Here is a 22659-nt window from a genome sequence, read left to right as displayed (position 1 = left end):
AAACAACAAAACCACAAATACAAACAGAAGAAAATTAACAAAATGATAGCAATCTTTATTTATCAATAACAACCTTAAATGTAAATAGATAAAATTCCTAACATACACACAAGCCAAATTGCTAAAAAACAAGATCAAAATTTTCATTGACTAAGATATATAAATATGCACAGATTAAAAGTCAACAATTCAAAAAGAAAAAGATATACATGCAAACAGAAACCAAAAGTGAGCAGGAGTAGCTATGCTTATATTAGACAAAACAGACTTCATGAGAAAAACTGTAAAGAGAAACAAAGGAGGTCATTATATAACGATCAAGGAATCAATTCAAACAGAAAATACAAGAACTATAAATACAGAATTACCTAATGTCAGCACAACAAATTTTTATGAAACAAACACTTTTAGATCTAAAAGGAGAGATAGGCGTTAATACAATAACGGTAGGGAACTTCACCATTGCATTTCATCAAGGGACAAATCATCCATACAAAAAATGAACAAAGACACATCAGATTAAACTATACTGAATATAGACCAAATGAACCTTACAGACATCTATAGAATATTTCATCCAATAGCTGCAGAAGCACATTCTTTTTCATCAGCATATGAAACATTGTCTAGAACATATAGTATATTAGGCCACAAAACAAGTCAACAAATTAAAAAAATAAAAAATCATATTTTATATCTTTTCTCATTACAACAGAACTAGACTATAAATCAATAAAAGAAACTTTAGAAATTATACACATAAATGGAGACTAACACACTATTTAGCAAACTGATTCACTGCAAAAATCAAAAGGGAAATTAGAAAATTTCTTGAAACAAATGAAACAACATACCAAACCTTTACAGCGAAAGCAATACTAAGATGCAAGTTTACAGCAACTTACATAAAAAAAGCACTTACATAAGAAAAAAAAACTTAAAATAAGCAAACTAATATTATATTGCAAAGACCTGGAAAAGCAGGAACAAATCAAATTCGAAATTACCAAAGGAAAAGAAAGAAAAAAGATCAGAGCAGAAGCAAATAAGATAGAGACTAACATAATTCAAAAGATCAATGAAAGAAAACTGATTTTTTGTAAAAGACAAAATTGATAAACCTTTAGGCTAACCAAGAAAAAAAGAGAAGACCCAAATAAATAAAATAACTGATGGAAAAGGAGATATTACTGTTGCCACAGAAATAAAAAGGATTATTAATGGGTATTATGAACAACTCTCTGCCAAGAAATTGGAAAATGGATGAATTTCTGGACACACATAACCTACCAAATTGGACCACAAAGAGAAAACCAGACCAATGACAATTAATGAGATTGAATTAGGTAAAAAGCTCCCAACAAATAAAAGCCCAGGACCAACGGTTTCATCACTGAATTCTACCAAACTTTCAAGAAAGAACAAACACCAATTCTCCTCAAACTATTCCAAAAATGTGAGAGAGAGGGAACTCTTCTAAGCTCATTCCACAAAGTCAGCATTACCCTGATATCCAAAACTGAGAAGGGCACAACAACAACAAAATAGAAGAAGTATAGACCTATAATCTCCTTGGTGAGCATAGATGTAAAAATTCTCAACAAAATACTAGCAAATCATATCCAGCAGTATATCAAAAAGATCACTCACCATGATCAAGTGGGATTTATTCCAGGGATGAAAGAATGGGTTGACATATGCAAATCAACAAACGTAATACACAGCATCAACAGAATGAAAGACAAAAACCTTATGATCATCTAAACAGATGCCACAAAAGGATTTGATATAATTCAGACTCCTCCATGATAAAAACTCTTAACAACTATAGAAGGAACATAATGGAGGTCATGAATAACAACAGCTCACATCATACAAGTTTCTAGCTTTTCCCTTTATATCTAAATCTATACAAGGATGTTGACTACCACTGCTTATATTCAATATAGTACCGGAAGTCTGACCCAGAGCATTAAATAAAGAAGAAGCACACAAAGAGAAACAAATGAAAGGCAAACAAAGAGGAGAGGAACATGTCAAACTACTCCTTTTAGCAAATGATATTATTCTATATATGGAAAAGCCTAAAGACTACACTAAAAGACTATCAGACTTAATAACTTCAGTAAGATATAGGTGATAAAATCAACATGCAGAAATCAGTAGCATTTTTATACAACACATATTAGACAACTTTTTGCTATAATATTCGATACCTGAGGCAAGCTACTTCAAAAAGAAAAGAGAAGTTCTTAGCTCATGATTATGGAGGTGTAAGGTCCAAATAGTCTAGTGCAAGCTCCTGCAAGGGCCTGCCTTCACTGCCCCTCCTCTAATAAAATCACCAAGATTCAATCATGAGAGCTCCATTCTAATAACCTACTACAATCTAGTCACTTTCCAGTGGCTTCAACTCTAAATACAGTCAAATTAAGTTTCCTTCCTCTTAAATACCATTAACATATGACACTGGGGAATAACTCCAACCTGAATTTAGCAAACAAACTGTATTCAAATCATAGTACACCAATAATGCACTTACTCAGAAAGAAATAATTAAAGTAATCCCAACCTAAGTGGCTATAAAAAAGTAAGAAAAAAAACTAGAAATATACTTAAAATTTTACTAAGGAAGTGAAACACTTCTATAACAAAAATTATAAAACACTGATTAAATGAATCAAAGAAAATGGAAAAAAAAGGAAAGACTTCTCATTCACAGATTTGAGGAATTTTATTGTTAAAATATCCATATTTCCCAAAGCAATTTACAGATTCTGTCAATCCCTATAAAAATACTAATAACATTCTTCACCATGCTAGGAAAGAATCCTATAGTTCAAATGAAAGCAAAAAGGCCCCAAATAGTAAGAACAATCTTAAATAAAATAAATAAAGTTGGAAGTATCCTAATACCTTATTTGAGGACATACTACAGAGTTAAAGTTACTAAAAAAGCATGGTACTAGCATAAAAGCAAACACGTACACGAAGAGAACTGAACAGAGATCCCCCAAATAAAACCACACACCTATAACCAATTGATTATCAATAAAGGCACCAAAAACATACACTGGAGAAAAGACGGTCTCTTCAATAAACGGTGCTTGAAAACTAGATATCCACAAGCAGAAAACACCCCCTCCCTCCCAACTGCTCTCCTCTATAAAATCAACTCAAAAAGGATAAAAGATCTAAATGTAAGACCTGAAGCTATAAAAACACTAGAAGAAAACATAAGGTAAATACTTTAAGGAATTTTGTATAAGCAATATTTTTTGGAGAAGACTCCAAAAGCATAGGCAACAACAGCAAAAATGGACAAATGGTGTTGTATCAAACTAAGAAGCGTCTACACAGCAAAGGAAACAATCATAGTAAAAGATAACCTATATAATGGGAAAGATTTTTTCCAACTATTCACTTAACAAAGGGTTACTATCCAGAATATATGAGAGTAAAAAAAAAAAATGAAAAACAACAAAACAGTCCAGTTACGAAATGGGCAGGGGCTGACGCCATGGCTCACTTGGTTAATCCTCTGCCTGTGGGGCCGGCATCCCGTATGGGTGCCGGGTTCTAGTCCTGGCTGCTCCTCTTCCAGTCCAGCTCTCTGCTGTGGCCCAGGAGGGCAGTGGAGGATGGCCCACGTGCTTGGGTCCCTGCTCCTGCATGGGAGACCAGGAAGAAGCACCTGGCTCCTGGCTTCGGAACGGTGCAGCGCCGGCCATAGCGGCCACTTGGGGAGTGAACCAACGGAAGGAAGACCTTTCTCTCTGTCTCTCTGTCTCTCTGTCTCACTGTCTATAACTCTACCTGTCAAATAAAAAATAAAATAAAATAAGAAATGGGCAGAGGATATAAATAGGGGGTTAGCATTATGGCACAGCTTGTTAAGTTGCTGCTTGGGACCCCTCCATGCCATATGGGAGAGCCTGGTTCAAGTAACAGCTATGCTGCTTCCAATCCTGGAAGATTGCATTTGGGACTCCTGACTTTGGCCTGGCCAAGTCCTGGCTTTTGCAGAGCATTTGGGGAGTGAACAAGTGCGTGGGAGATCTCTGTCTGTCTGCCTTTCAAATTAAGAAAAAAAAAAAAAACTTTAAAAAAGATAGACATTTCTCAAAACAAGAAATACAAACAAAAATAAAAATATGAAATATGTTCTATATTCTTGGCAATCAGGGAAATGCAAATAAAAAAGACTAAAATAACAAATACTATCAAAGATGTGGAGGAAACAGAACTGTTATACACTGCTAGTAGGAATATAAATAGGTAGCCATGCAGAGAAAAGTATGGAGGGTCCACAAAAGAGTAAAAATAGGGTGTGGGAGTTGTGGTGCAGTGGGTTAAATGGCTGCTTGTGATGCTGGCAACTCATATGAGTGCTGGTTTGAGTCCCAGCTGCTCCACTTCTGACCCAGCTCCATGCTAATCCACCTAGGAAAGCAGATGAAGACAGCCCAACTGCTTGGATCTCTGTACCCATGTAGGAGAACCGTTTGAAGTTTCTGGCAACCATTTAGGGAGTGAATGAGCAGAAAGCATAAAGACATTATTAAGATATTCAAATGATCCTTAACTTGTTTTGTGTTCCCATAGCACATGCTATGGGATTCCAAGATGGTTGAATAGGGAAAAAGATGTGCTGATTCTGAGCAGGAGAAAAGAAAAGCAGAGGAAGTGTATTCTAGGGGAGAGTTGGAGAGCAGTTTGCAGTGAAAATTCTACAGAAAGAGGAACATTGTGGAGCAGTGTGGAAAGTGTAGGCGCACAGCAGTGAGCTGTAACACTACACATGAATCCTGCAGCAGAGGGGCTGGAGGACATGCCAGGTTCTGAGAGCAAGGTGAGTGCAAACTGGAGCAGCTGTGCCACTGGTAATATTGCATGAGGAAGAACCCGTGTACCACAATGACTTTAAGCCGAGCATTGAGATTAGCAGGCAGCAGGGTACCCACCTAATATAGAGAAGGAAAAGCATGTTTCTTTCTCTCCATCACCTCACAAGAGAGCCTGGCAACTGGTAGAGAGAAGGTGCCATCTTGACACCAGTAGAGGCTGCAGCAGCTCTTATGCACCCAACCAGGGGATTTTACCAGAGGGAAAAATCTGTGTTTCCCACTGCCTTTGAGTCTAGCTGGGAGGGCTGACAGGGGACTGGGCACCCACTTAGGATTGTAAGGGGCCCCCACCCTCTCAACCTATAACAGGCTCCAGGGCTCAAACCGCCAGGGCAGCTGGCTCTGGAAAAGACATTGCTGTCTTCCTGGATGGGATAGGCTTGTGGGTCAGAGAAGGAATCCTCTGCATCCCACGATGTGGGAACCCTGTGTGCTGTGACTGTGGGAACACTTGACTGCATGATAGGACGCAGGGTGTAGTTGCCTCTGGAAAGTCACGGGTCTGGTGCCAGAGGCTCAGAGCTCCCTGACTGCTTGGGGTGAGTCATTACAGAGGGTCCTGTGCTTTCACTGAGGACTGCAAAGATCCTTTGTGTGGCTTATGCACCAGCACGTGTAAGGACAGTAACCACTGTGAGCTAACCTCAGGCATTGATTACCTAGGAAGGGAGGAGGTGAGGTTGTGATTATGCCAATGGGCATGATCAAACCCTCCCCTGCTGCTGAAAATAGAGGATATCTACAATGTTCAACTTGGGTGTCACTCAGTATTCTCGCCCCACCCTTGAGCACTGACCGGAGCTCCTTGCCCCACCTAACACACTGTGTATTCACTGAAGGAGCAGACATGCCACTAGGCCAGAGAGGCTTAGTTCAAAAATAAAACCCATCAGTGGAGAAAACTAACAAGTGTTTCCACAAATACCCAAAAATAAATGCAGGAATACAAGAAACAAGGTCAAGGAAGACAGTAGGACTCCCCCAAAGGAACATAACACTTGAATACTAGAATGTGAAGACGAAGAGACTAATGAAATGCCTGCAAAGGAATTCAACAGAATGATCCAAGGATTACTCAGAAGCAATGAAAAACAAATTCATGAGTTAAAGGAGTCCATTCAAGACATAGAAGAAAAAGTTTCCCATGAGACATTATTTTTTTAAAGAGAAATCAAACTGAAATATTAGAAATGAAGAATTCAATACATCAAATAAAAAATACAGTGGAAAGCCTTAACAATAGACTTGGTGAGGCAGAAGAAAGAACAGCTAAGCCAGAAGACAAATATCTGGAAATATCTCAGGCAAAACAAAAAAGAAAAAAAAAAAAGAAGAAATTAGAAAAACTAAAATCAATGTTCAAGATTTATGGGATACTTTCAAATGACTCAACATATGGGTCTTGGAGTTCCTGAAGGTGTGGAAAGAAAGAATGGATTAGAAGGCCTATTCAGTGAAATAATGACAGAAAATTTTCCTAATTTGGAGAAAGAAAGGGACATCCAAGTAAAAGAAGCATATATATGTCCTATACATGACCAGAAAACATCTCCACTACAACACATTATAGTCAAACTTTCAACAGTAAAATATAAAGAGGATTCTAAAATGTGCACAAGACAAATGCCAGATTACATTCAGATTATCTCCAATGAAACTGACATCTGATTTCACATCAAAAATGTTAAAGGCTAGGAGAGAATGGACAGAATCCAAGTCTTAAAAGAGAAAGACTGTCAACCCAGAATACTATATCCAGCAAAGCTCTCATTTATAAATGAAGGTGAAATAAAGACCTTCCAAAACAAACAAATTGAAAAGAATTTGTCATCATTTGTCCATCCTTACAAATGATTCTTAGGATGTGCCACACAGAAACAAAGGATTATAGTCATTATGAAGAAATATGAAGGCAGAAAATCTCCTAGAAAAAGTACTGAGGAATAACCACTATGGAGATTCAATCAGTAATAAAAACCTTCTCAATACAGAAAAGACCTAAAGAACTAATTCCAATTCTTCTCAAGCTATTCAAAACAATTCAAAGGGAAGGAATCCTCCAAAACGCCTTCTATGAGGCTAGCATCACCTTAATTACAAAACCAGAAAAAGATACAACCAGAAAAAGAAAGAGAACTAGAAACCAGTATCACTGATGAACATAAATGCAAAAATCCTTAATAAAATATTAGCTAACTGAATCCAACAACACATCAGAAAGATCATTCACTGGACCAAGTGGCATTTATCCTTGGTATGCAGGGAAGGTCCAGCATTTGCAAATCAATAAATGTGATACATCACATTAATAAACTGAAGAATTAAAAACCATATGATTATCTCAATAGATGCAGAGAAAGCATTTGATAAAATACATCTCTTCACAATAAAAACCTTAAGCAAACTGTGTATAGAAGGAACATTCTTCAACAGAATAAAGGCAATATACGACAAATCTACAGCTAGCATCATATTGATTGAGGAAAAGTTGGAAGCATTTCCAATAAAATTTGGAACCTGACAAGGATGCCCACGTTCACGATTGGTATTCAATTTGGTCATGGAAGTTTTATCCAGAGCCGTTAGGCAAGAAATAGAAATCAAAGGGATATAAATTGGAAAGGAGGAAGTCAAATTATCCCTGTTTGCAGATGATATGATTCTATACATAGAGGAACCAAAAGACCCCACTGAGAAACTATTGGAACTCATAAGACAGTTTGGTAAAGTTGCATATTATAAAATTAAAACACACAAAAATCAACAGCTTTTGTATACACAGATGATGCCATGACTGAGAAAGAACTTGTAAGATCAGTTCCATTCTCAATAGCTACAAAAAAGTTCAAATACCATGGAATAACCAAGAAGGTGAAAGATCTCTACAATGAAAATACAAAACATTAATGAAAAGGCCAGCACTGTGGTGTAGTAGGCTGGGCCTTTTCTTGTGACGTTGGCATCATATATGGGCACTGGTTCATGTCCTGGCTGCCCCTTTTCTGATCCAGCTTTCTGCTATGGTCTGGGAAAACAGCAGAAGATGGCCCAAGTACTCAGGCCCCTGCACCTACATGGGAGACCCAGAAGAAACTCCTGGCTGCTGGCTTCAGATCAACCCAGCTCTGGCCATTGTGGCCACCTGGGGAGTGAACTAGTAGATGGAAGATCATTCTGTCTATCCCTCTCTCTCTCTGTAACCTTACCTCTCAAATAAATCAATAACATCTTTTTTTTTTTTTAAATTGAAGAAATAGTAGAAGATTTAAAAAAAATGGAAGAATCTTCCATGTTTGTAGATTGGAAGAATTAATATCACCAAAATGTCCAGACTGCTAAAAGCAATTTACAGATTCAGTGTGAGCCCAATCAAAATATCAAAGACATTCTTCTCAGATCTAGAAAAAATGATGCTAAAATATATATGGAAACACAAGAGTCCCTGAATAGCTAAATCAATCTTATACAACAAAAACAAAGTTGGAGGCATCACAAAACCAGATTTCAAGACATACTACAGGGCAGTTGTAATCAAACTAACCTGGTACTGTCGGAAAAATAGATACGTAAGCCAATGGAACAGAACTGAAACTCCAGAAAATCAATCCACACATCTACAACTAATTTTTGACAAGGGAGCTATAATCAATCCCTGGAGAAAGGACAGTCTCTTCAACAAATGGTGCTGGGAAAATCTGATCTTTGTATGCAGAAGTATGAAACAAGACCCCTACCATATACGTTACACAAAAATCAACTCAAAATGAAAAAGTACCTAAATATATGATCTGATACCATCAAATTACTAGAAGAGAACACTGGAAAAAGTCTACAAGATATTGGCATAGACAAAGACTTCTTGGAAAAGACTCCAGAAATAGGCAGTCAAAGCCAAATTAGACAAATGGGATTATATCAAGCTAAGAAAGTTCTACTCTGCAAAGGAAAAATTCAACAAAGTGAAGAGGCAACCAACAGAATGAGAGAAAATATTTGCAAAATATAAAACTGATAAACAATTGCTATCCAGAATCTATAGAGCTCAAGAAACTCAGTAACAACAAAGTAAACAATCTGGTTAAGAAATGGGCAAAGGACTTGAACAGGCATTTTTCAAAAGATGAAATTCAAATGGCCAACAGACACATGAAAAATGCTCAGGATCACTAGCCACTAGGGAAATGCAAATCAAAACCACAATGAAACTTTACCTCACCCCAGTTAGAATGGCTCTCACACAGAAATCAAAAAACAAATGATGGCAAGCATGTGTGGGGAAAAAGGTACCCTAATCCACTGTTGGTGGGAATGTAAACTAGTACAGCCATTGTGGAAGACAGTATGGAGATATCTCAGAAAGCTGAAAATAGATATACCATATGGTCCAGGAATCCTACTCCTGGGAATTTACTGAAGAGAAATGAAATCAGCATATGAGTTATCTGTACCCCTCTGCTAAGTGCAGCTGAATTCACAATAACTAAGATATGGAATCAACCCAGTTGTCCATCAACTGACGATTAAAGAAAATGTAGTATATATACACTATGGATTATTACTCAATTTTGAAAAAGAATGAAACCCTGTGTTTTGCTACAAAATGGATGCAACTGGAAACCATTACACTTAGTGAAATAAACTAATCCCAAAATTACAAATACCATATGTTTTCCTTGATCCGTGGTAACTAAGAGTGCAAAAAAATTGTAATGTATAATTATTTTCATTGCAATCTGCATAAAGGGAAATATCATTATGTTCTTAGACTTGTATGTATAAATTATATTGAACCTGTTAAAAATTAATTAAAATTAAGGGGTCAGTGCTGTGGCATAGTAAGCTAAGCCTCCACCTGCGCACTGGCATCCCATATGGGTGCCTGCTGCTTTTCTTACAATCCTGCTCTTTGATTATGGCTTGGGAAAATGGTAAAGATGGCTCAAGTGCTTGGGTCTTTGTATCTATGTGGGAGACCCAGAAAAAGTTCCTGGCTCCTGGCTTCAGATCAGCACAGCTTCGGCCATTGCAGTCATTTAGGCAGTGAACCTGTGGATGGAAGAGTTCTCTCTTTGTCTCTCTCTCTCTAACTTTGCCTCTCAAATAATTAAATAAATCTTTTAAAAAATTAATTAATGTTAAAATAAAAAATGAAATTAAAAAGTGCATGCTGTGCACATGTGGGTAAACAGCACACCATACCCCATAAATATGTAAAATTATTATAGGTTAATTTAAAAAAAGAAAAAAGAGCATCAAAAAGAGTTAGACAAATGAAAAGATGGAAACAATGTTTCTAAATCTGGGAAATTTACTGGGATAAAATGGAAACAGAAGCCCAGATAGCAGCTTAACCTATTATGCAACAATACCAGCTCCCTAGTAAATTAATTTTAAACAATTTTTTTTTTTTTATTTGACAGGTAGAGTTACAGACAGTGAGAGAGAGACAAGAGAAAGGTCTTCCTTCCACTGATTCACTCCCCAAACGGCTGCTACGGCCGGTGCTGTGCCAATCCGAAGCCAAGAGCCAGGTGCTTCTTCCTGGTCTCCCATGTGGGTGCAGGGGCCCAAGCACTTGGGCCATCCTCCACTGCCCTCCCGGGCCACAGCAGAGAGCTGGACTGGAAGAGGAGCAGCCAGGACTAGAACCCAGTGCCCATATGGGATGCCGGCACCGCAGGCAGAGGATTAACCAAGTGAGCCAGAGTGTCAGCCCCTAAACAATTTTTGAAAATGGTTTATTTCCAGGAATTTGATTTTTAGAAAATTTGTGTATAAAATTTTATTTTTAGATACCATGATTATATTAATCAATATATTCTTAGCTAAAGATGTTTTGGTTTAGTTATGAAAAAAGAAGTGAAAATTCATTTACTGTCTCAATAAGATTTTTTAAGGAGGTAAACGTCTGATGTAGTGGTTAAGATGCTATCTGAAACACTCACTTCCCTTACCGAAGTGCCTTGGTTCAAATCCCAGCTCTGCTTCCAATGCCAGCTTTCCGTTAATGTATACCCTTATGAGGGTTCAACTATTTGGAACCCTGCCATCAACATGGGAGACCTGGATTGAGATCTGGGCTCAGGCTTTGGCCCTGGTCAGCTCTGACTATTGTGGGCATTTGAGGAGTGAACCAGCATATGCAAGATCTCTGCTCATCTTTTTCTCTCTCTGCCTTTCAAATAAATAAAAATTTAAAAAATCTTGAAGAAAACAGAGTTAAAATCAGAAAAAAATTTCCTTTTTTCTGAAGCAAGATCATCTTTTTGTTTTTTATAACTAAATAAATATATTTTTTGAAAGAAGCTAAACACAATAGAAAAAGTACCATGTACCAACTAATTGAAGGAGGAACAAAAAAAACCCCCTCTCTTGTACTGAAAACTAAAGTTCCCCCCAAAAAATAAATAAAAATCCCATTATTTCCCCAGGGAATTTAACATAGCCTACCAACCACATCACTTTTCCTTTTTCATTTATTTTTTTAAAGATTTATTCACTTGAAAGTCAGAGTTATACAAAGAGAGGAGAGGCAGAGAGAGAGAGAGGGTCTTCCATCTACTGGTTCACGCCCCAATTGGCCGCAATGGCCAGAGCTGTACCTATCCGAAGCCAGGAGCCAGGACCTTCCTCTGGGTCTCCCACGTGGGTGCATGGGCCATCTTTTACTGCTTTCCCAGGCCATAGCAGAGAGCTGGATTGGAAGAGGAGCAGCTGGGACTAGAACCAGCGCCTATAAGGGATGCTGGCGCTTCAGGCCAGGGCATTAACCCACTGCGCCACAGTGCCAGCCCCCACTTTTCCTTTTTCAAACTGACCCTTAAATTTGAAGCACCCTTCTCTCTCTACTTCTGAGGTCTCTGGATCTATATGTATTAAATAGGTACTTGATATGTTAAAGTATGCTTGAAAATAATACCTGGAATAAATCTTTCGTTCATATCCCAAAATTATGTTTGTTCTCATATTAGTAGGAAAGAGGTAATCAATAAAAATCTAAATATGATCTAGTAGTAGTAGTTATCACATACCATTTTAAGGTAGAAGTTCATAATGAGAAATGGGAATTTAGTCAAGGAATTTTATTTTTAAGATTCAGACTCCATTAGCAAGTCACATTGATCTTAGTTGAAGGAGTCTTATCAGTATCAGAAGTTAATGAATTTAATACCACCTCTTGAGGAGGTAAAGCACGTTTGGAGTCTAGTAACTTGATGGTTGTTAATCTGAAATAATTAGTGAGCACTGGATTTGAATATGTGTAAATTTGTGTTTAGGACTGCTCACAGAATAAATGGATCATCTTTTAGACAATACTATTATTTAAACTAAAATAAGTCAATAATATTTGCTGATCTATATGCTAAGTATCATTCTAGGTCTTGAAGAAACCATCTCTAGTGGAATTTACAATCCAGTGAGGCAGCTACGGTAGGATACAGCAAAATACATAAATATGATTACAGAGATGTGAATGTATACTATGTGAACACTGGCAACAGAATAATGGGGTGAATCAGTGAAACTTCAGAGAAGGTAACTTGAGTTGGTTCTTTATTTTTTCTTTTAATGATTTATTTATGTATTTGAAAGACAGAGTTACAGAAAAGCAGAGGCAAGGACAGAGATAGAGCTCTTCCATCCACTGGTTCACTTCCCAAATGGCCATAATGGCTGCAGGTGGGCCAGGCTGAAGCCAGGAGCCAGATGCTTCTTCTGGGTCTCCCACATGGGTGCAGGGGCCCAAGGACTTGGGCCATCTTCTACCACTTTCCCAAGCCATGGCAGAGAGCTGAATCAGAAGTGGAGCTGGGTCTCGAACCAGCGCCCATGTGGGATGCCAGCCCTGCAAGCAGTGGCTTTACTCACTATACCACAGTGACAGTTTTACGCACTATGCCACAGCACCAGCCTCCATTGAGTTGGTTCTTGAAGTATCAATATATTAACCTTAAGTTAAAGAGCAGTGAGATGGAATAGGGCACTAAAGACAAAACAGTACATGTAAAGGCCCACGGTCATGAAGGACCTGAAGCAATGTATGCTCAATGTGAAGGATGGTTATATATTTTTCTGACTAGGAAATGTGCTTAAATTATATGAAAAACAAAAATTACAACCCAGGTCATATAATCATTTGATTTCTAATCATTATTTGTTATTAAAATATGACCATCTATTTAAGCAACAATCACAAAAGTACTTACTTATAATAGTGTTCCCAGAGATTTCTGTATCTTCCTTGACCTGACATGTCAAACACTGTAAAAGATAAACTACAGAAAAAAAGAGAAAGCAAAGTATGATTATAAGCTACTAATTGAAAGTATAACTTTTACTTAAATTATTTTCAATTAAAGAAATCATCTTTGATGTACAATATTCAGTATGAGCCCGTGTTCAAGAAAAAGCTCCATAAAGTAAAAATATGATTTTTTTCTATTGAAAAAATATAACATTATAACATTGTAATATATATAATAATATATATTATATATATAATAATAATATATATAAAAATATAACATTATAAAGAGATGTTTTCTTTGCTAGTCAGATTACTAGAGTGTGTGTAAATTCTAAATTATGAAAAATAAACCAGAGGTAGTGGTACAAATAATCTAAAAATTTTTGAAAAAAAAACATTATTTTTGCAAGAGTAGAAAGAATAACCAGGTAGATCTAATGTTGTTATTTTTCACCCACAACTTTTTATTCACAGGAATGAAGTGGATTACCTGGATGATTTGAATTTCTCTATGTTGAATCCTATTGTTGGAACTATATCTTGAGATTGAGCCTTTAAGAAAAAGAAGGAGTTTAGATATTTACAAGTACCAAAAATGAGTTTTTCCTCAAACCTACCACTGAAGAGAGGATCAGATTAAGCAAAATTAAAATTTTTCTAATACGATGACTATATATATTCTTTATAGAAGTTTAAGGCTTACTGATTATAAATCTGCATCACATCTATGTCATAATTAACATGTTGTAGCTTATTGGAAGTTACCAAGGACTTAAAAGTTTTTATAAATGGTTTAATAAGTTACCTGGAGTTCACATGTAGGACTTTCTATCTTTCAACACATACTTATTGAGTTCATATATGTTCTGAACTGTCCTTACATCAAGAAGGTCCCTGCTCTCAAGGAGTTTATAATCTAGAGATGGCAAACAGAAATAAATAACTAAGTAACAAAGGAATACAATTTTTAGGAGTGAAAACTGCAAAGGTGATTGAGAATGAGAGGCATTAGGACAGGAGAAGTTGGTATAGTATGGAAGAAAAGTGCTTAGGAAGGCATCTTTGAGGAGGTGACATTTGATCCATAAGTGCATAATAGGAAGGGGAAAAGGTATGACAAATTCTTGGCAAACAGCTTTCCAGTTAAGAGAAATCAGATACTACAGTGAATCTAAGGCAGGAAGGAACTTGCCACTCAGGAAAAGTAGAAAGTCTGAATGTCTAAGAACACTGAATAAGGTAAAGAGTGGTATGCTGAGGTTAAGTGAGGTAGATCCCAGAAGGCCATAGCAGGGAATACTGTATGCAGTAGGAGATAAGTTGACAAGTCCCATGGGCAATTACAATACATTATAAGGATAACCTAACTCTTCAAATGCCACCTAGAATTTACAGTATCAAAACCATCCTCTGTTTCAATAAAAATCCACCTACTTTCTGATCTATATGTTTAAAAGTTATTCTTGACTCCTGTCATTTATATTCCATATTATAATCATTCTCTAAGCTTTATTTGTTCAGGCTCTTTATTTGTTCTAAGCTTATTAGTTAATTTCATACTTTGAATTACTACACTAGCCTCCTAACTGCTCCTAATTGGCTATCCTGTATTAAAGAACTTAAATAACTTCAATAAGTCTTAGTTTTCTCAAAAGTAAAATAAATTATTATTACTAACTCATAAACTTATGAGAATTAAATGAGTTAATGAATACAAAATATTCAACACAGTGTTGGATCCCTAGTAAATATTCAATAAATAATTGCTATTATTATACTTCCCTGATTTTACTCTGATTCCCACCCATTTTATTTTCTACACTGTCACAACTAAAAAAAAAAAAATCCCCTTCAGTCTGACTTCTTGCTTTTCTGTGAAAGCAAGAATCATACAAGAGAGATTTTTGCTTCATATTATTATCTTCACTCTGGTTATCTCCTTTAGGGAAATTTAAATTCAAAGGGAAAGAAACTGAAAAGTCATTGGAGCTTGTTTACCTTAAATGTAATGTGCTACTCAGACTTACCCCTAATGGTAGAGCTAGAAACATGCCAGGGGATTCTAATTCAATCCCACCAAGGTGGCATGTACCAATGCCATCTTAATGTTAAAGTGATCAGTTTCAGTTCATAATTGATCAAAAAGATAGAATTAAGTGTCAAAGGGATTACATAAATAAGACCAGTGCCTGCAAATAATAATTGCTAGAATTAAAAAGGAGAGAATGATCCTTCATGGGAAGCAGGATACACAGCAGACTCATAGAATGGCAAATGCCCTAAACAGCACTCTAGCCTCAGAATCAGCCCTTAAGGCATTCGGATCTGGCTAAAAATACCCATAAGAGTTTCTCAGGCATGGAAAGCTAAGACACTGTGGCAAAAACAAAAACAAAAAACCTAAATGAAAGATCTCTGCGAGTGAGATCCCAGTGGAAAGAATGGGTCATCAAAGAAGGAAGTACCTTTCTCTGAAGGGAGGAGAGAACTTCTACTTTGAATATGGTCTTGTCTAAATAAGTTCATAGTTGGTGAACTCAAGAGGCTTCCATAGCCTTGGCAGCTCATGACAAGAGCCTCGGGTGATTACTGACATCATAAATAAGAGTGTCAATTGTTAAATCAACAAGGGGAGTCACTGTACACCTGCTCCCCATGTAGGACCTCTGTTCTTAATGTGTTGTACTATGCGAATTAACAGTAAAACTACTACTCAAACAGAACTCTATACTTTGTGTGTCTGCATGGGTACAGTCTGTTGAAATTTTTACTTAGTATATACTAAGTTGATCTTCTGTATATAAATATAATTGAAAATGAATCTTGATGAAGAATGGGATGGAAGAAGGAGTGGGAAATGAAAAGGTTGCGGGTGGGAGGAAGGTTATGGGGGGAAAGCCACTGTAATACAAAAGTTGTACTTTGGAAATTTATATTTATTAAATAAAAGTTGAAAAAAAACGTAATAAAGTAGGTCAAAAAAAAATGTAATGTGCTAGTGAAAAGGCCCCCAGAGCTGCCCCAGTTTTGTTTTTTCTGAAGTTTTGCTGATTCGAGTTTTCCTTCCATCTATCCTATGAACTATCCTGATATATTTTTCCCAAAAATTTCTTTTTGTTTATGTTAGATAAAATTTATTTTCTGCTACAAAGATTCCTACTTCATACCTTGTGGTTCCTTCATTGACCAACAAGTTTTGGAATAAACAGTTTCCTAATTTTTGTTGTCACCAAAAACTACATAATTTTTATTCAAATATGTCAATCATGTGATACAATCATCAACTGTTATTATGAAAAAAATTTCAAACAGCCAAAAAAATAGGCAGGTTAAAAGTCTGAAGAAATCTCAGAAAATATCAAAATAGTAATTCTATTTTCATTGAACTGGAATTAGAGTAATTTTGTGCCTTTCCACAATCACTCAGCTTCTTCAAAATCTCTAATTTAACTTATTTTACTTATAAGGATACCCCTCCCTACTAAAGTTCCAGTGGAAAGCAATTAGGAAAAACAAAACTCCACAAATTAATCAGGATATAGAATAAGATATGTGAGTGCTTCTGGATTCAACTGAAACTCATTTTCTCAAAAGTATTCCAAAAGATAGTTTCCAATATTGATTTCCCTATGCTTTATCCAAAAACAAACATGAAGGCATTTCAAAAAGCTCATAATAGGCCAGCGCTGCAGCTCAGCAGGATAATTCTCTGCCTGCGGCACCGGCACCCGGGGTTCTAGTCCCGGTCGGGGTGCCAGATTCTGTCCCAGTTGCTCCTCTTCCAGGCCAACTCTCTGCTGTGGCCCAGGAAGGCAGTGGAGAATGGCCCAGGTGCTTGGGCCCTGCACCCGCATGGGAGACCAAGAGAAGCACCTGGCTCCTGGCTTCGGATCAGCACGGTGCAGGGGCCGCAGCGTGCCGCTGCAGTGTGCAGCCACAGCGGCCATTGGGGGGTGAACCAACGGAAAAAGGAAGACCTTTCTCTCTGTCTCTCTCACAGTCCACTCTGCCTGTCAAAAACAAAAACAAAAACCTCATAATGAATGCATATTATGAAAAATGTATGCATGGATTCCAAAACCTTTTTGCACCAAAATAAACTTATATTTTAATTTCATTTGATAATGAACATTCTGAAGTACACTTGAACATTTTTTTTTCATTCTCTAAAGTGGACAGAGAATTGTGTAAAGCGTACAAAGACTAGGAATTATTAGCTAAGCGGAACGGGCCATCTGAGACAGTCCATTCCATGGATAGACCAACATCAACAGAAACAGAACAAGATTTCTAAGAGACCCTATTTGGTTAGTTTATTTAGTCTGCTAATAAAATTAAAAAAAAATCATTCATCAATCTAATCAGCCAATAAATATATTTAAATGCCAAGCATTATTCTGTATTTGGTATTCAGTGCTAAACAAGACAAGATTGACACTCTATTATAAAAAGAAAGTTAATAAGCAAGTTATGAACTCAAAATGTAAGATAACTTCAGTTTGTTTTAAAGATTAAGAATATAAAACTACATGATGTAATAGAATGAGATCATGTACAACAGAAAGCAAGGGAAAGACTCTTCAAAGAAAATATACAGGTTGTGTCTCTAAGAAAATGACTCCTGGACTATATTTTTCACAACAGTGGTCACATTAAAGTATCCTCTCTCTCTTCCTATTCATCAGCTTTGAAGATGCCAGCAATCTCAATATATTAACAATAGATGATAAAATTATAATAAATAAATATAATATAATTATAAAATAAATATTAACAACAAATAAACATTAATAAACATTATTTATTAACAACAAATAAATATGAAAAATCAGTTTGGGTGGCCAGCACTGTGGCATGTCAGGTTAAGCCATAACATGGGACATTAGCATCCCTTATCAGAACACTGGTTTGAGTCATGGCTGTTCCCCTTGTGATCCAGCTCCCTGCTAACGTGCTGGGGAAGGCAGCAGATGATGGCCCAAGTACCTGAGCCCCTGAGATCCACATGGGAGATATAAATGGAGTTCTGGGCTTCTGGCCTCAGCCCCAACCATTGTGGCCATTTGGGGGTGAACCAGCAGATGGAAGATAGTTCTCTGTCGCTCCCACTCTATCTGTCACTTGCCTGTGAAATTAATAAATGAATCTTTAAAAAAACTGTTTGGATTTGAAAATATCTATAAACTAATACCTAGAAAATTGAGAGGTAGAAAGGGACACAGAAAGAGAGGAGACAGCTTCCATTCACTAGTTTACTCTCCATATACCCCTAACTGCTGGCTGGCTGATAGGACTGCTAACACCTAACGTTCACTGGTTTATTCTCCATACACTGCTAACTGCTGGGTGGTTTTCCAGATTTCTAAAGTATCTGGATGGCAGAAACCCAATTATCTAAGCCATCAGCACTGCTTTCCAGCCTCTGCACCCACAGAAGCTGGAGTTAGGAGCCAGAGCTGGGTATAGAACCCAGGTACTCTGATACGGGACGTAGGTGTCTCAACTCGCATGATAACTACTAGAACAAATGCCCAAACCTAAAAGCTGACTTTTCCCACAGAAATAAATGAAACAACTTTACTATAAGATGTGCAATTCTTTTGGAAGGCATTTACTAACATAGCAATTTAGACGTCCATGATTAATTCACTTAATTTATTAAAAATAATGTTCTCACAGTGGATATAAGCTCTTGGGTTCAAAGTAGGAAGGAAGCAAATGTTAAATGTGCCTGAGTGACAGAAGTTTTAGAGCCTTTCAGAGGCCCCAATTTAGGTGAGCCCTTCACTATTATTACCAAGTTAAGAAAAAAAAAAAGTAAAAGCAAATTACACTTTCTCAGGACCTAGAGGTTAATTTTTCTGATGAGATAAGATAGTTGTTCTAGCTTTAAGACTCAAGAAGTGATTTCAGGTGCACAAAAGCACTGTTTTTATGGGGGTTTTCTCTACATGCAGCAGAACCTACTCTGGATCAGGTGTTGAATGAGGTAGCTTTATACAGCTTTCAATTACTAAAGTAATAGATTCATGCCTATATTGCTTAAAAGCATCTTGCTTACTACTACTGATATACACACCACATTTCTGTGAAAAACTGTCTGCTTATCCACAGAACCTGTAGAGGTGATTCATTTTTCCCCTTGTTTTGTTCCTCCTATAAACAGGAACTGAAAAAGCAGTGCAATCTAAAAGTAAACTCAGCAAATTTATGACAATCTTTTGGAGAAAAAAAATTCTGAAAAGAACATTCCAGTATAATCATCAAGATTTGCCTTTTTCTGCATGAAATTCACTGCAAATTGTAGTTGACAGATATTACTTTAAGGTATTCCAAGTTTAAAAATGATTCCACAGCATAATTATACGAAGTTATGACATCATACAAATAATTCTGCATATTAACTTTCCCTAGTAGCAGAGAATACATACAGCATCTAACAATGATACTTACATTTGAAGGTTTAAGTTTGTTGATGATTGTTGTTTTGCCACTATTATCTAGACCAAGGCACAAAACATGAACCTCCTTCTTCTTCAGGCCAAGCAAGCCTGAGAGTCTGTCTAGCAATCCCATAATGTGACTCAAATATGACAAATCAGCTGCAAGTAACAAAAAAAAGCTCTAATATCTAAAAACACCTGAAGCATGCAAAATACATAATTCTTAAAAATTTAAGGAAACATAATGATACTGTGAAAACCTTGTCAATGTAGCTTTGTAATTAGTCAATAGAGGATAAGCTGATTACCACAAAGGAGACTTAACAGAAACGCAGAGTGGCAGCTTATAACCCCTGGCAACATAGATTAACAACCTTGAAATGACAACATTTCTCATTGTCATTTATAATATTTAAGAGGAAAACACAGGCTCCATAACATGCAAACTCAACCAACTGTGATAATTCAAAGTATCAAGTATCAGGCTGCAAGTATCAATTAGGATGCAGCATTCTGGGAAATATGGAACAATATAAGGGCAATAATTTTGTATTTAATATGACACTAAAATTTAAACTGTAAGACAGACTAGATCCATTGTTTTAACTCTCAGCTTAAGGATTGATTGGCATTTGTAGATTATTTTAAATTAATCTTCTGCTATGAAGCAATTTACATACAATTTATCATCTTAATTCAAAGCAAATTTACTATTTACTTATCACACTAAACATATAAAATATACACGCTTGTTTTTTCCATTTTCCATACAATTTTGAACAAATTTTTAAAAATATGACCACTTCTCACATTTTCCTCCTTTACAACTTCTACTCTAATACAATGGCTGTGAAAAGACTGATGCTTATACATTCACCTTTCATAGTACCTGGTGTTGAAACTTTTCACTGGTTTTTCACGTATTATCAAATATTTACTGAATTATGTTAGGGCAAAAAATTTATAAGAGAAGTCAGTTTTTCTAAAAATGTAATCACCTTTATTGAAGCTGTTTGTGCACTTCTTTTTTTAGTAATTATAGCTTTCCTCTGTAATTTTATTTTCTGCATTCATAAATAAAGGCAATAAAAGACAAGAAAGCTGGTCAACATTTCTTTACCATGTTCAAAATTCATAGTAAGAGGCACAATTGAAATTTTCTGTGAGTATCCACTCCAGTAGCCAGGATTCTCAACCCTAGCTGCACTCTGGAATCAACTGTTTAATCTGAATTTCTGAAGATGGAAACTGGGCAACTATACTTTTAAAAGCTACATAGTGGAGTTGGCGTTTATCCTAACAGAACACTGGCTTACCACAATGGACTACTTGAGTTCATTTCCTAGCTCTGACTCCTGACTCCAGCTTCCTGCAAAGCCACCAAGGAGACCCAGATTGAGTTCCCAGCTCCTGGCTTCTGCTTAGCCCAGACTCAGCCACTCTGGGCATTTGGGGAGTGAACCAGCAGATGGCAGCTCTCTCTGTCTCTCAAATAAACAAATAAAATAAAAACTACACAGTGTTTCTGATAGGTAGTCACTGCTGAGAACCATTGGGTTTCAGAATAAAGTCCAAACTTCAGTGAATACCTTTAACAATGTTCACAATTTGGTTCTAATCTATCTTTCCACTTTCTGTTTCCACTCTTTGTACATCGATTTAAATGTTCATGGATGTTCCATGTGATACTGAAACGAGGATTCATGTTGTCAGAAAAATCCAGAAGAATCAGGATGTTACTCAAAATTTTTTTAACTCTTTACTAGTTTATTAAAATTAATGACTTGGAAGATAAGCTACAGGGAGAGCTCCTGGTGGGGCAGAGAAGGAAACAATGACTTGTATTTTCTAAACTTTAAATAAGTGTGTTAAATGAATTGTTATACACACTACTCCAGATCAGTGCTCCTATTTGGCTCTTAGTTTTCTGATGATGAAATTTCCATTAGAGTTTCCACATCCAAAAAAAAAAAAAAAAAAAAAGGCCCAAGTTGAGCAGTCTTAAAACCATCAATGAAATAAAATTTCGCCCAAACCACTTCAATGCATTTTCTAGTCCCTAGCACTGACCGCCTGATCCTGCTACTCCTTTTCCACCTCTCACGTTAGAAACAACTCCTCGCGTGGAAGGAAAATCAAAACAAAACCTTGAGGAAGAGCCAAGAGGAATTCTAACGCTGACCGGAGGGAGCGGGGGAGTGGCTGGGGACTGTAAAAATCCCGGGGTTTTGATGTTAGCTTGGCTGCCCCAGGAGCTGGTGAGGAACAGAAGGGACGCACTCACTCGTACCAGGCCCCGGGAAGGGAATCTGGTACGGGGGCTCCCTCAACCTTCTCTGCTCTGCCTCGGTATGAAAGATCGCCGTTCCTGACTAAAACCGTCTCTACAAGTTGGAAGAAATGACATCCCCTACCTCAGGCCGAACATCCACGCCTGGTCTGCCGCCTTGGCGCGCCGCGTTTCCCTGGCAACAAAAGCTTCTTCCGGTCCCGAAGCCACGCCTCTTTGGGAGTATTAGCAGTGCTCTGGCACCTGGGGTGGTAAAGCTCCTGGGAAAAAGGCCAGAGGCTCGCTGAGCAACTATTAACGAGGGGTGGGAGGTGAGCAAAGGTTAGGGGCGCCGGGCTGGGGGCCGGTTTCCTGCGAGGGACCTTGCCGTCTTCGGTGGAGCATGACGGGAGTTGTAGGCGCGCGCACAGCCTGCCGGGAAGCGCGTGTCTGCATTCGCTGCGCTTCTATGGGCGTGGATTCCCCCAGCTGCTTCGCCCAGGGCGTGGCGTCTGTGTGACGCCAAGGCTGAGGCCCTGGGTTGTAGACTGGCGCAGACTCAGCGGGGTGACCGCGACTGCTGGATACGGTGGTACCCACTGGGACAGGATGTGCGCCGTTGTTGCCCTGTACCCACGGCACCGAGCCCCCTCCATGTTCTGATTGAGGAAAGCTTTTAAAGTTGGGCGGGAGAGGAAAGACACTGGTGCCGAAAGTCAGGTGTAATTCGACGAAGGAAGTATGTACACCTGCTTCCTAGCTGCCTGATCTCCCGAAGGTATTTCCACCTGG

At 37.5% G+C, this 22659-nt stretch overlaps 1 protein-coding gene across 2 annotated transcripts in view; it reads right to left on the bottom strand.

The window, feature by feature from the left end:
* Positions 1 to 22330, bottom strand: part of ARL6 (ARF like GTPase 6) — a 39465-nt gene extending 17135 nt beyond the window's left edge. Inside the window, exons 1-5 of one of the 2 annotated variants that reach the window (XM_089330686.1) lie at positions 22013 to 22304; positions 19609 to 19757; positions 13646 to 13707; positions 13115 to 13183; positions 30 to 281 (exon numbers count right to left, since the gene is read on the bottom strand). In XM_089330686.1, the coding sequence (XP_089186812.1) occupies positions 254 to 281; positions 13115 to 13183; positions 13646 to 13707; positions 19609 to 19731 (282 nt within the window). In that variant the 5' untranslated portion in view covers positions 19732 to 19757; positions 22013 to 22304 and the 3' untranslated portion in view covers positions 30 to 253. Of the gene's footprint in view, positions 1 to 29; positions 282 to 13114; positions 13184 to 13645; positions 13708 to 19608; positions 19758 to 22012 lie in introns of those variants that run through there. The other variant, XM_002716750.6, reaches the window with a different exon arrangement.
* Positions 22331 to 22659: the final 329 nt, after the last annotated feature.

The sequence above is a fragment of the Oryctolagus cuniculus genome, chromosome 4 (genome assembly GCF_051225735.1).
Source record: "Oryctolagus cuniculus isolate XC-2025 breed Fujian yellow rabbit chromosome 4, ASM5122573v1, whole genome shotgun sequence".
In the NCBI taxonomy this organism is placed as follows: domain Eukaryota; kingdom Metazoa; phylum Chordata; class Mammalia; order Lagomorpha; family Leporidae; genus Oryctolagus; species Oryctolagus cuniculus.
The sequence above is the reverse complement of the archived record's forward strand: the minus strand, read 5'-3'. Positions and strand labels throughout refer to the sequence as shown.